The 14,492-nt window shown below is 31.9% G+C and overlaps 1 protein-coding gene and 1 long non-coding RNA gene across 3 annotated transcripts; both read left to right on the forward strand.

The window, feature by feature from the left end:
* Positions 1–6,367: 6,367 nt before the first annotated feature.
* On the forward strand, positions 6,368–8,809 carry LOC133823196 (uncharacterized). Its single transcript, XM_062255823.1, has 4 exons — positions 6,368–7,020; positions 7,551–7,755; positions 7,941–8,239; positions 8,611–8,809. The coding sequence occupies exons 1-4, from the start codon at positions 6,368–6,370 to the stop codon at positions 8,807–8,809; spliced, it is 1,356 nt and encodes a 451-aa protein (XP_062111807.1).
* A 1,098-nt stretch (positions 8,810–9,907) lies between these two features.
* On the forward strand, positions 9,908–13,721 carry LOC133819707 (uncharacterized). 2 transcript variants are annotated; one of them, XR_009886434.1, is made up of 4 exons: positions 9,908–10,103; positions 10,186–10,264; positions 11,814–11,879; positions 12,940–13,721. It is a non-coding gene; the product is annotated as an uncharacterized LOC133819707 (long non-coding RNA). The 2 variants fall into 2 exon arrangements; XR_009886435.1 differs by lacking the exon at positions 11,814–11,879.
* The last annotated feature ends 771 nt before the right edge of the window (positions 13,722–14,492 follow it).

The raw sequence follows: 14,492 nt of genomic DNA on the forward strand, positions 1-14,492 counted from the left end.
GTGTAAAGTACAATTTAGTGGGGTCGTTTTGTTTTTAACATGGAATGATAATATAGCATCATAGATAACCAAGAACACCTACACATCTTATCATAAAATGAATTTTATTCATAACTATATACATGAGAAAAGGAAAGGGAAAAAAAATTGGTCATAAACTTGAAATAGCTAAACTATAAAGGGCTGAGCTGAACAGCAACAACAACAAAAGGCAGCTATAAATGTTCATTGGGCCTTACTGTTGGGCTTGGTAGTTGCTATCATGCCCATGCTTGCTATTATATAACCATCTTTCTGTTATATTCAGTGGGAAGGGAATTTTCTTTTCCGTAATTATTGGTTACATGGTTTCTTTTGTCAATACTCAATCTGCTTTTCTTCATTTGCAGCAGGATGTAGAAGGAGGTCAACAACCATCTAATTTGTTGTTTTGTATTATGTGCTATAAGGGTAAATATATGATATCTTTTCTGATATATTGGTTGGTAACTAGACTTATAATTGGTTCCAATGTGTGAGGTCAAGTGATATTTATTGCTTCTGCTAGATTCCGTACATGGTTGAATTAGCATGTTTTGCTGATTATGTATTGAAAAGAAGATGCTATCTTATAAGCATTTGGTTGCATACATATATGTAAATTGACACCTTGACAGTTTGTACCATGTTTCTGCATGATGTTAGTTTGGCTTCCCTTTATATGATTGTATTTCTTACTACAATTTGAAACATATGAAGAACCTATGTTATTAAACCTCTCCCATACAATTCCCAATGTCTGAAGTTATTGTAGAGAAATCTAGATCAGTGAAGAAGATAAAGACAGAAGAATATGAGAAAAACTAAAAACCATATCTACTGAAATTGAAAGTAAGACCTGAACTTTTTCCACACAAGTAAAGTATAAACATAACCTTGATGGATTTTTCATATTTGATCTCTAAGACAACTAGCATAATGTGAAAATTTGTTTTTCCTACTTGACTAGGCATCTACTAATTTGGTTCTAATATAATATGGCACACTCATGAAACGAAGCTAACAAATAGTTGAGTCAAGTCCATAAAACTTGTTTTTACATTAGTTAAATTATAATTAATTAAGGTAAGTGATGTTTTAATTTTCAAAGCCAATTCTAGGTTCCAAATAAATAAAAACTTGTGCTTGTTTTACCAATTTGCTCACACATTACAGCTAGCAACTAAATTTTCTTGCCATATTTGGTTTTTATTTTTTGAAGTCTTGTATATCATTTTCAGTGCCTAGTCTAGTTTTCACAACTTTAATTAATTACAAGCATTTTTTGTCATAAAAATATAAAAAGTTATGCAAATTTGAATCAAACTACACAAATCTAAACCATGCATTTCGTTATATAATTAATTATCATGCCATCATACCTGAAATCTACTCAATAATGGTGCCGCAGAGTATAATCTAGTCGCCATATCTGATATATCAAAAGAATACTATATATACAAACATGTACATGCTTTGTTGTCTATGGTATGAGGTTTTAGTAGCACAAGAATGTTGATATTTTTTTAATCAATGATCATTTGAGATTGTTCATGTAATTTTTATTTTGATCTTATAAGCATGTTGTTCTTTCAATATGAGATAATTGTGACATGACTTTTTGATTTATTGGGTTCTCTACACAAGTTTCTAAATTTCTTTAACTCTTTCAAAAATTCATAAAAGAAGACAAGCAACTTTAGGGAACTGAGGCATTTATAAATGGATCTCATATTTTCATCTCAGCTAGGTTTGGTTCATTTGGCTATTTTTTCACTTTCAAGGTATTCATTATTGTAGAGAAAATTCTCAAGATAGAACAAACTTTCATGGATTTATCATTTCCCTTATTTGTATTGATAATAAATCTGATTTTTTTCATCCTTTTAAATTGGAATACAAACAATTTTTGGTTTTTTGTTCTTTCTATGTGTGTTGTGTCCGCTTTTCTTTTTATTATTGGTTTTACTTCAAACTGTTGCATTATTGTTGGCCTTTGCTATTAGTTTTTCTGCTGCTTTTGCTGCCTCTTGTTGTTGTATTTAAGAGTTTTGTTGTTCTTTTTATTTTGTGAGCTCTAGTTTCCAAGGACTCTATAGTGGGTTTGGATAGTTTCTTGGTTGTAAGAGTTGTAATTTTTTTTTTAATAATGACTCCTAATTAAAGGTCGAATGATGATGATAGTCTATTAATTGGTATGTAATTTTGCTTTCATTTTAGTGGCTTCATTGGATTTCAAATTGGAGGGAACTTTATTTGCAGCAGTTTGCAAGAGGTATGTTCTCTTTTATTTTTTATAAAATATTTTGCAAATGTTAGATGAGTTTGAATATCATAGATATTCATCCATAGTGAAGTAGGTTCTGAGATTATTATTATTGTGTGATGCGGTGATAACGGAAGGTTGAGAACTTGTGTGTATTAGTGAAGTAGGTTCTAAGAAATTTGTGTGCTGCGGCGAGATAAGGAAGAAAACTTGTGTGTTGTTTGAATATTTTGAATTGATAATGATTGATGGTTGGTTAATAAATATGGTTGGAATGTTTTCTGATTTTCTGTTAGTTATTTGATGCATATCTAATAAACTTCAAAAACCATAGAAATTTGAAAGTAGAATCCAAACCCATGTGGGGAAATGTATTAGAATAATTATATAAATAGCTTCTTGCAATTCAAAAACTTGGGTAATAAAATGTAAAACATTTTTTAGTGCAAGGCCAGTACATAAAATTTTTTAGTTTGAATATATACATCAAAAACCAAATACAAAAGAAAGAGTAACATCCCATTAACAAAAGTACTATTTATGAGAAAATTCTCTGGATATTTTCCTATTTAAAATTTATATATTAAGTGCAAGTCTTGTAGAATACCAAAAAAAGTAGTTCTAGCATATGAAAAACAAATGCATACATTGAAAATAAAGAAAAGAACTAAAGAAGTTAACATGTTTCTTTTTATTTTTTTTATGGAAAGTAAAGAAAAGAACTAAAGAAATTAACATGTTCCTTTTACTTTTTATTTTATCCCATTGATTCATACAAAGTTTAGTTTCTATTTAAAAATGAATAAATAACCTTAAAACTAACAAACTGCACAAAAAATCTTGGGTTCCCAAAGCTCCTTGAAAAAAAACTTCCCAGGTATGAAAGCATTTAAGACTAAATGCATCATAATAACCATGCGAAACCCAAACTTATCACAAAAGTTCCTGATTACTATAAGATGTGCATACACAGGAAAAGGGAAATTGTTAGCTGATTATCTAAGTGTTGACCTCAAATTCTGTTCTTTCCTGCTTTAACATATCCTCAATACCCGAAAATTCTTTTATAGAACCTTGAAGATCCAAAGACAAGCCTTCAAATTGGGATTTAACTTCCTTTAATGAGTTTGAAACCTCTGTAAATAGTAGTATCCCTTTTGTATACACCTATAAAAGATTAGAGGATCAACTTAATGAGTGAAGGAACAAAATAGTTCAGTAGTTGATGAAAAATATGTTAAAAGCATCATAACAAACAAACAAAAAAATATTACAAGAAAAAATTTACATTCTCAATTTCATCCCTAAGAACATCATGCTTAAGTGAATGGCTGAGCTGCAACTTCTGAGGTGGCATAGCCACAGTATAAGTGGCAACTGGGGAATTCCTTAATAGTTCAACCATGGGACCTAACCTGTGACATGTTAAACTTATTTGATAAGGGCACTAAAACGGAAACCAATTGAAAGCACGAATGAAAGTGTAGAACAAGTAATCTGTAACAAAATTGCAGAATATGATTAATTGTATAATAATTTACTCTTTTCGTGAGATATCTCATAGGAGAAATTGATGCATAATTTTTTTCTTTTTTTTTTTAAATATTAATCATATACTATTCTGGTGCTAATCTCCCAAATTCTACATATTGTAAATACATGGTCCATCACTGGGAATTTTTTATAATCAGTTTACAAAGCTAAAACTTAGTTATAAAGTTGAATGATAATATGTTGATGTTAGTAATGCATCAAATGAAGCATCCTTACGACGATAATGCACAACATGGAATAAAATGCAAATAAGATGTCAAATTTATATAGTACCTAACAAAATATTGCATCAAAAACTCTATTAATTTGTCATTATCCCCCTTTCCCTGGAAGTGCTTCTCCTTTCAATTTCAATATTTGCCAGGTACGGACACCTTACAATGTTCTTATCAGTATCTGCCTGTAATTTTTGTACAAAAGCTAGTGCCTTTGATATTCGAGAGTCAAACTGCAAATTCAATTTGCAAAAGAGAAATTGTATCAATTATTGCACCAAGTCAACACTTTAAAATAAATGAAAACAGAAATGGTAAATGACATTTGGATTTAAATACACGCTGCTTCATCTTCCAAATGTAAAATCTTGTAATCAACAGATTTTGATGGATGAATTGGATCAATCAAGGCTTGATTGCGCCAGTAGCTGTCATCCTCCAGCAAACAGCCTAGATAATGTATGAAACACTCCCAATCGTCGGGGCTAAACAAAATTATAGCTGAACAGATAAAAGGTTACATGTAAGTAAAGTCAATAAAAAACACGCATTAATAAGGAAATTGAATAATGTTGAGCTCCAGGCCAAAACAGAAAATATGTGTTACACTAAATCGAAGTATAACATCTTATATATGTTTATTTCAGTTTTTTCTTTTCTCTTGGATAAGTATATCTTCTATGGTTAAATAACAGTGACAACAATCATTGAGCACTACCATAACAAATCAAAGTCAAGTACAGCACAGTACCATACTAGTATACTATCATCAGCATATTATTCAAAGAACAGAAGGGTGGGTGGGTGGGGGAGGGAGGGAGGGAGGGGAGGGGAGCTAAAGTGCTGAATAACAAATAGAAATATATATATAATATATAGAAAAATAAAACCTAAAAGCAATGCCATAAATACTCTCGAAATTAGCATAATGTGTAAACGCCTAGGCAATGAAATAGCCAGCAAAGAACTGCCATCAATTGCCAATGAATAATACTAACATATTCTTCTGCTGTAAAGTTTTTATTTTTTTACTACCATACCTTAGCTCTAAGATTTTCTGAAAAATATTAGCAGCAGCACTGTAATCACCCGCCCTAGCAAGTAGCCTTCCCTGTCAACTTGAAGTCAAAGTTCACAAGTTGGTAAGGATAGCAAATAAGGTTGTTGAGTATCATATACCAGGCTAGCACAAATAAGTTAAATTTTGAAGTGAAAATAATGTAGCAGAGCAGATAAAGGAAGACAGAGGAGAAGTGAGAGAAAGAGACAAGTTAGAGAGAGAATCCGAATAAGTCTGATTATTCTTGAAACAAGTCTTGCAATGTTATTGTTAGGTCTTTACACAATCTTAACTCTGAAACTATCCTAATAATACAAAGATAAAACTCTTAATCCTAAAAACATGAAAGATTTAATGTAATATGCTTCATAAGATGTAATGTAATAACCAATATTCACAAGTTCATGAGTAGGTGACAAGCCAAAAACATCAAACAGTGCAAATAAATCTTCTAAAGTACATGTATACGTAGTTTATCAACTTCAATCATTAACAGAGATCCTAAATTCCCAGTGAGAATTTCCAAAGCATCCACATACTTTGCTTGTTGCTCCAATATAGAAATGTATACCATCAGAGCTGCACTAATTCAAGGTTTTAGCATATAATCAATTGACAATAGAACAAAAAAATTCCTGGTCAAGGATACCTTCAGGCTCATGCAAGCTCACTCTCCAGCCCAAGCTCCATCAAAACCCATAGCTAAAGCCCCAGCAAAAGCTCAAACCTTAACACAATTCTTACTGTTAGTAGCAAGGTGGTCAATGTTAATTAGCCTTCAATGAAATCCTCTTATTCAAATATATATATATATATATAAATATAAATATATATTTATATCAAATATATATATAATATTTCTTTGAGATGAGGATTGGAAATGCCAGAATTATCTCAAGTTTAGCAATAAGACTAAATAAACAACTTAAATTCATTTCTGAACTCAAAATCAAGTAATTTTAAAAATAAAATCATATAGTATATTTTGGTTGATAAAGTTTTGTATTTACCATTACATAGACTTATCAAAAAATTTCTTTTTGTTGGTTAGAACAGGACAACTAAGTTGGTGATCATGTTGGATAAAAATTGGCTACGCTTCAATAGGTAATAAGAATTAGGGATTTAATTAGTGCTAGCTTAGTAAAATTAGTAACTTACTGTATTTGTTACTAATATATTATAAATATGAACTTGTCTTTGAATTGTAGAGCCTCGGATGAGTATAGAGAAGGCGCTAAGAATTTTGTAGAAATGTCAGAAAAGCTGGGTGGTTATCCAGAAAAGTTATTGTGTCCATGCAAAGTTTGTCGAAACTTAAGTCACCAATGTATTAACATTTTGTATGAACACTTAGTCATTTATGGGATTGATCCAACATACAAAATCTGGTTTCATCATGGGGAAGAATTATCAAGAGATGATGATGTAGAGACAATGGAAACCTTTGATTCTTACAACTTGTTTAGGGCTACAAATATTGATGGTTGCGATTTTGAAAGTCATCTAGAAGGTCATGATGACACTTTTATGGAAAAAATAGAAGATGCAGACACTCCATTATATCCACAATGCACTAAATATACTAAGTTATCGTCAATTGTTGCATTGTATAAGCTTAAAACTACCAATGGATGGTGTAACAAAAGTTTTGATGAATTGTTAAGACTTTTGAATGATATGCTTCCTTTAGATAATATGATCCCCAAGTCTATGTACGAGGTTCGAAAATTTCTTCGATTATTTGACTTAGGATATGAAAAGATTCATGCGTGTGTTAATGATTGTTGTTTGTTTAGAAAAGATAAAGAAAACTTGCAAGAATGTCCAACATGTGGAACTTCACGTTGGATGTCAGATAAGCTGACTAAAAAGGTTCGACATGGTGTCCCAGCAAAATTTTTAAGGTACTTTCCTATAATCCCTAGGTTGTAACGGATGTTCATGTCTAAAAGAATTTCGAAGGAATTAAGATGGCATCACAACAATAAAAGTTGCGATGGAAAAATGCGTCACCCAGTGGATTCAGCAGCATGGGAGCTAGTCAATGATAAATGGCTATCATTTTCAAATGAAGAGAGAAAATTAGACTTGGCCTTTCCACAGATGGATTTAACCCATTTAGTAATTTAAGTTCTATGTATAGTGTTTGTCCTGTATTGTTGGTCATGTACAACTTACCCCCATGGTTGTGCATGAAACAGGAGAATATTTTATTATCAATGTTAATTCCAGGACCTAAACAACCTGGGAATGATATTGATATATACTTAGAACCCCTCGTAGAGGACTTGAAATTATTATGGAATGAGGGTGTTGATGCTCATGATGCATTGGACAATACAAATTTCAAGTTGCGGGTTATTTTCATGTGGACAATCCAAGATTTTCCAGCATACAAGAACCTTGCTGGTTGTAAAAATAAGGGATGTTTCAGTTGTCCCCTATGTGGTTATGGTACTCATTCAGAGTGGCTAAAACATAGTGGGAAGTTTTCATATCGAGGTCATCGGAAATTTCTTAAAGAAGACCATCCATTTCGGAGTAAAAGAAGTTGGTTTGATGGAGAAGAAGAGCATGGAAATCTGCCAAGAATCATGAATGGGACTACAATTGCTGAACACTTTAAAGATTTTGTGAATGTTTGGGGAAAATCCACTTCAAAGAAAAGGAAACAAAATGATTCAAAAGAAATGTGGAAAAAGCGATCCATATTTTTTCAGTTACCTTATTGGAAGGTTAGCACATTCTTACTACTCTAAAAATTTTGTGTAAATTATTGTTTTCGGAGGAATTTCATTAGTTATTTCTTTCGCAATTTTTTTAGGAATTGTATGTTCATCACAATTTGGATGTGATGCACATAGAGAAAAATGTTTGTGAAAGCATGTGTAATACATTGCTAGATGTTGCTGAAAAAAGTAAAGATGGACTAAAAGCTCGCTTGGATTTGCAACATATGGGTATTAGGAGTGCATTACACCCACAAGAGAAGGGGACTAGAACCTATCTTCCTGCAGCTTTACATACACTATCAAAGCTTGAGAAAGAATTATTTTGTAAAAGGATGTTCTCATTGAAAGTACCTGATGGATATAGCTCAAATATTCGAAATTGTGTTTCAATGTAACAATGCAAGCTCATGGGCCTTAAGTCACATGATTGCCACATTTTGATGCAACAATTACTACCGGTGGCTATAAAAGGATTGATACCATTGGGTCCAAGAGATGCTATAATAAGATTATGCACGTTCTTTAATCAAATATGTCAACGTGTTCTTGATAGAGAAATCATAATGGCATTAGAAAATGATGTTATTGAAACTTTATGCTTACTAGAGAGATTCTTTCCACCATCATTTTTTGATGTCATGATTCACTTAGTGGTTCATATCGGACGAGAAGCACGACTATGTGGACTAGTCCAATTTCGATGGATGTATCCATTTGAGAGGTGAATCACTAAGACTTAATTGTTTTGTTTATTCTTGTTAGTTTACGTGAACATTCTATTAATGATGAGAAAGTGATTAATAGACACATGAAGTTATTGAAAGATTATGTCAGAAATCGAGCAAGGCCTGAAGGTTGTATTGCAGAGTGTTATCTTGTAGATGAGTGTGTGAGCTTTTGTAATGAATTCACTGACCATTCAATTGAACTAAACATAAAAGAAGGTCGAAATGAAGAGTGATCAAATGATGTGATACTTGAAAGTCATCCAATTTCTAGGAGGAAAGAAATTATATTGACAGATGAGTTGTTAGAAATTGCACATCGATACATTCTGTTAAATACATCTGTTGTGGAGCCTTTTCTAGAGTAAGTGTCTGATATTATCAATTATTATTTTTTATATTAAAAATGTAGTAATACTAACTCATTGGTCCTATAAATTAGGATTCACCTAGAGGAGTTGAAAAAAACAAACAAAATATATGAGAGAAATAGTGGATTACTTTGGAAGAAACATATACAAACTTTTTCAACATGGATGAAGGAAAAGGTAAATTAATGCAAACTAACTGGTTCATATCAGTTGTTTTAAATATCATTAAGAAAATTAACAATGTCATACTATTATTTGTATAGGTTCCTATTGTAACGTCCTACGTTTTTGGGTACCTTTAAACGACTTGGGTCGGGATTTTTCCCCCGGGTTAAGAATATTATTTTAAATAATATTATATTTTGTTTGTAAGTATTCCATGAGTTATTGCTAGCCAAAATATGAATTTTGTGATTTTAAAAGTCAAGATAAGACTTTCGGTCCTGGACCGACACAAAAACCCTGATCGGGTAAAAATCTCGGAAAATAAAATGAAAAATCATGGCAATTATATTTTGGGCATAAAATACATTCATAAAAGTTAAAGTTTGGTCAAAAATAATAAACCTAAAAGAAAATGGAAATTTTAGGGCATTTTGTGTTAAATGCCTAATTTTACCGAAATGTGGAATTTTATTCCATGAATGGACCTTAGGTTAAATTTTACTATGTGATTAATTAAATTAAATGTGAGAGACATTTAATTTAATTAATTAATGTTAAGTTTGGTGATTAAAACTTAATAAGAGTGAAAAAAAAAGGTGTAAAAAGCCAATTTGGACTTTTCTTCTTATGAAACCTTTATTAACCTTTAATAAAAAATAAAAAAAATTAAAAAATAATGAAATGATCATATATGGCAAAGGGTGGCCGGCCATGTGGTGTTTTAGAGTGGTGTGAACCCAATTCTATAAAGTCTAACTCCCATTTTAATTAAGAAGTCAAGTGGGCAAGTGGGTAGAAAAGCACTCAAGTGTTTTGTGATATTTTGAAGAGTTGTGTGAGCCATTCTAACCCCCAAATCCGACCACTCTCCCTCTCTCATTCACTCTCATCTGATTTTTTAAGACCATTCAAAGTGTTCTCTCAATATTCAACCTCAAGAACACCAAGGAAAACTTGGAGGCTAAGTCTTGGTCTAGGAAGTATTTTCCCTAAGGTAAACCTTCACTAATCTAGGCTTTTGTAAAGTTTTAAGCTTAGAGTTTCAAATAGCTAATTAACTATGTTGTTGGGGGAAGTTGGTTAGGGTTTTTGAAAGGTTTTGGAGGAGCCAAAGCTAATAGGAAGGTCCAAACCTTAAGCAAGAACACCAAAGAGGTAAAAAGTTTACTTTTGATGATTTTGGTTGTAGGGTTTTTAGTTTTAAGCATTATTTTGTATATCTAATGCTTAAAGTTTATTGTTGGTGATGTAATAAGGTTATGGTAGTTGTTTAATAATTTTTATGATGCATGTGTATTGATTTTTGAAAATGGGAACCAAAACCCCCAAGGGTTTTGTAGGATACCCTAAAACAAAACATGTTTTGAGCTGTGACTTCCAAGGGGTCAAGCAGCAACTGTATATTGTTTTTGTTAAATTAAATTGTACTGTGATGTTGTTGAGATTGAGTACATAAAATTGAGCTTTTGAAACACTAAAAAATGTTTAGAAATGAGTAAGTTATGCTATTTCAAAGATTAGGTAAAAAACTGTTTTTTTCGTATTCTTATTTTCGGAACCAAGTTTGGACAGCCACTGTATAGGGAAAATGAACCCAGTTTTTTCTAAAATTTTGTGGACATATTACTGGCATAACCTATTAGTCCACTGTAAAATTTGGTAAGAAAATATTAAACGGTTTGAAAGTTATTAACTGTCAAAGTTTGGAAAAAAATAAGGACTTGAAAATAAGGTCATTTTTACCTCATTGTTGGAAAATGATTTCACCAATCAAAAATGCTCATTTTGACCTAAGATTTTACAAAGACCTAAATGGCATAACAAAAATGGAATTGGGAAATTTTGGTAACAATTGGGTAAGTGAATTTCAAGTTATGAACTAACGAAGTATGTAGTTAAAAATGTGAAAAATAGGTTTTTCACACTTAGTGTAAAAATGAGATTTTGGAACATAAGGTAAAAAGTAAAATTTTGCTTATTTCAAGATATAAAATGGTAAGTCTTGAAATCATATTTTCACTAAAATTTACCCTTTGAGTTTAAATGAATTATTTTTATTAAAGAGTTTTTATTCTTTCTAAAAATAAGAGATTTAATTTATTAATAGTTAATAAATTAAAAGAGGGTTTAAAACCCTATATTTTGAGAAAATAATTAAATAAATTATTTTCCTAGTAAGTAAAATTGATTTATTGCTTTTGGAAAATTAATTAGTCAAGATGAAAAATTTATAACGGTTTTCCTAATTAAGACAAATTAGGCAATTTTCTTAAAACGGTTTTTAGATATTAAAACCTTAAGAAAAATAAAAGGAAAATTTAAAGAGTTTATTTTCTTTAAAAATAATTAAGGAATTTATTTGTATTTTCTGGATATAATACCGGCTAAAATCTTACATATTTTAACCGACTAGTCGAAAGTGCGGGTTAATAGCGATACCTTGAAAGAATAAGATTTTTAGCGGATTGTGGGAAATACCATTGTGATACCCGAGCCTAGGTATCGAGACCTTAGGATAGGTCTCCCCGAGACTTAGGGTTTAGTCTCGAATATTTTGTATAACTTTCCTTAATAGGTTTAAAACCAAATAAGGATTGTAAATCCTTACAAATGACTTTTATTAAAATGACCAAACTGCCCAAAATAATAATAATGAATTATGAGTGCCATAATTAATCCGAGTATACTGTATGGATAACTACAGTATTGGCTAAGCGTAATTGGACTGAACGTTGGAGGGTGAAAACTTGCTGAGCGCTAAGGACTCCAAGTAAGTCAACTTATATTGTATGGCTGCAACATGAGATGATTATTGTCTTGTATGTTAGTATAGGGATACATGCATATACATAGGCTGTCATAGAAAGTTGCTTAGAGACGTTAGTCTAGTGAGTGCTGATTTAGAAAATATGAACGGTAGAAGTCCGTCATATCCTAGACGGTTGATCCCCGTCACACTGCTTGATTTTATTTATGTCCGGTTCATTACCGAGACGAGTGGCCATGAGATGAGGATAAGCTGGTTAAACCTAGGGGCGCCAAGATAAATGGGACCTAGGGGCCCTCATGCTTACTTAATCATTGGACGGTTAGAATCCGAGCAAGTGCTCTGATAAGTTATTCCCGGATAGCAGCCGTGAATATTGGCCATTCCGTGAGAGTGCCTAGAGATACTAGGGGTTGCCAAGATAGAGTGAGGTTGAACACCCTAGGGGCAGCTGCTCACCAGCACCACTGATTAACATAGAAGTCTCCATAAAATCGTGTAAATTGGATTACACTCTTGAATATGTAGCGATGCCCTAGGTAACACGATAGTTACCCTTGATGAGAATATTTATTGGCTAGATCTTAGTGTGGGGACTCAGTTCTATTTTACAGATTAGCAATTATGTTGGAGGGCGCGTTACGCATGAATTGTTGGAAATTGTCGAGCGTTGGTCTCGAATTATTTGGTGATATAATATATCTGCTTGCTCTGGGATTTTCTGAGTGTAGGGATATAATTGTTGATAAGATATAGTTGTGATATAATATATCTGCTTGCTCTGGGATTTTCTGAGTGCAGGGATATAATTGTTGGTAAGATATAGTTGTGATATAATATATCTGCTTGTTCTGGGATTTTCTGAGTGCAGGATTTTTATCTAGTTACGAATTAATTTATCATTGGTTATCAGGCATGACCATAAGTTTGCCAGGACGCTTTAGCGTTCTTGAAATTGATTGTTTAGGGTCCGGATGGGTCCGGAACCCTAATTCTCTACATGCTTTGTTTGAAAGTTGATCTTACTAAGCGTTTTCGCTTACCTAGTTGTTTCATGTTGTAGGTAAGTGCAAGGGCAAGGCAGAGCAGTGAGCGCTGGAGTCTTCCTTGCAAATGTACATGTGGACCGACCTTTTGGGAAGCCTTTTTATTTTTGGAAATGTTCTGTAATTTTCCTAAACTAGGCTCACTCTAATCTTTATAAAACATGTTTGTAATTAAATGTTAAGTATGGCCATACGACTTTTTAAAAAGTTTTTTTTCTATGGGTTTTTGAGACATTTTGTTAAATGAAAACATTTATATTTCCGCATTATCGAGTCTTGAAAATCCGGGTCGTTACACCTATGCATTCCTCAACTTGTGATGAAACTGATTTGTTGAAATGGCTAGCATATGGACCCAGAAAACATGCTGCTTCTTACGCTGGATATATTATCAATGGTCAAAGATTCCATATACATGACATTGAGAAGTCCACACAGAATAGTGGTGTCTCAATTGAAGCTACAACTATGTGTAGATCTAGTGCCAAAGATGTATCTCAAGTTCCTAATTTAGTTTCATACTATGGGGTTATAAGGGAGATAATCTTGTTAGATTGCTATATAGTTCAAACTCCAATTTTCAAATGTGATTGGGCAAATGTCCCTAACGGTTTTAGGGTGGAGGATAGTCTTACTCTAGTTAATCTACACTAAAGTCAATGGTCTGTTGGTAGAGACCCTTTTATTTTAGCAACACTAGTTAAACAGGTCTTCTACTCATGAGAACATGATTCTTCCAATTGGTATGTGGTGATTAGGACACCCCCTAGAGGTTTTTATGACATGGAAAATTATGATGAGCAAGAATTCATGCCTATAATGTCTGAAGTTACTAAATCTAGGTTATATAATGTAGAGGAAGATGAACAATATGTTAGAGATGATTATGAGGGTATATTAGTTTTATTATTGTTGTGTTTTTTATAAATTGTAGAAGATGTTGCACTTGACATTTAAAGTTGTAATCAATGGAAATTTCAATTTATACTTTAGCTCATTAATTGGTTGTTTCTTATTTGTGTCTTTTTAGCGAAGAACTCTTGAAAACATGTCTTTTATTTATTTTTATTTTTATTTTTGTTGTTGTTAGTGGCTAGTATATGATAAACTTTTTTATATATATATTTTAGAAAAAATTGTTCAATTTACTGATAAAATTTAATCTCATCTATTTTCATAGTTATATAACTAATTTATATGTATAAATTCATAAAAATGAAAAATAGTCACTATAAATTCAGAAACAAAACAGTCACAAACACACTAAAATATGTATGTGAAATAAATAATAATCAAACATTTAAATGATCACATTAATTTCTATTTAAGCTTAAGGTGTAGACACTACAAGAAAAAATGCTTTTAATAACTCCGAAAATGTGTTATCAAAACATACGATAACACTTTCTGATGTGTTAAGACCGACTATGTTATCGTAGGTCAGGGTACTTTACATAACACTTTATCAGTGTTATACAGATGTGTTATTGTACTGTCAACGATAACACAATTTCTGTGTTATTTTAATATATAGATAAGTGTTGAATTATGTTATTTTATAGTCGATTAT

Source organism: Humulus lupulus, chromosome 1, assembly GCF_963169125.1.
Source record: "Humulus lupulus chromosome 1, drHumLupu1.1, whole genome shotgun sequence".
Lineage (NCBI taxonomy): Eukaryota > Viridiplantae > Streptophyta > Magnoliopsida > Rosales > Cannabaceae > Humulus > Humulus lupulus.

What these genes read in the sequence shown, in the direction of transcription:
- LOC133823196 (XM_062255823.1), top strand. Translation starts at nt 6,368, where the DNA reads ATGTCAGAAAAGCTGGGTGGTTATCCAGAAAAGTTATTGTGTCCATGC. An exon ending in ACTTTAAAGATTTTGTGAAT is followed by an intron (nt 7,756 to 7,940) that starts GTTTGGGGAAAA and finishes CAATTTTTTTAG; the next exon opens with GAATTGTATGTTCATCACAA. An exon ending in ATTCGAAATTGTGTTTCAAT is followed by an intron (nt 8,240 to 8,610) that starts GTAACAATGCAA and finishes TATTCTTGTTAG; the next exon opens with TTTACGTGAACATTCTATTA.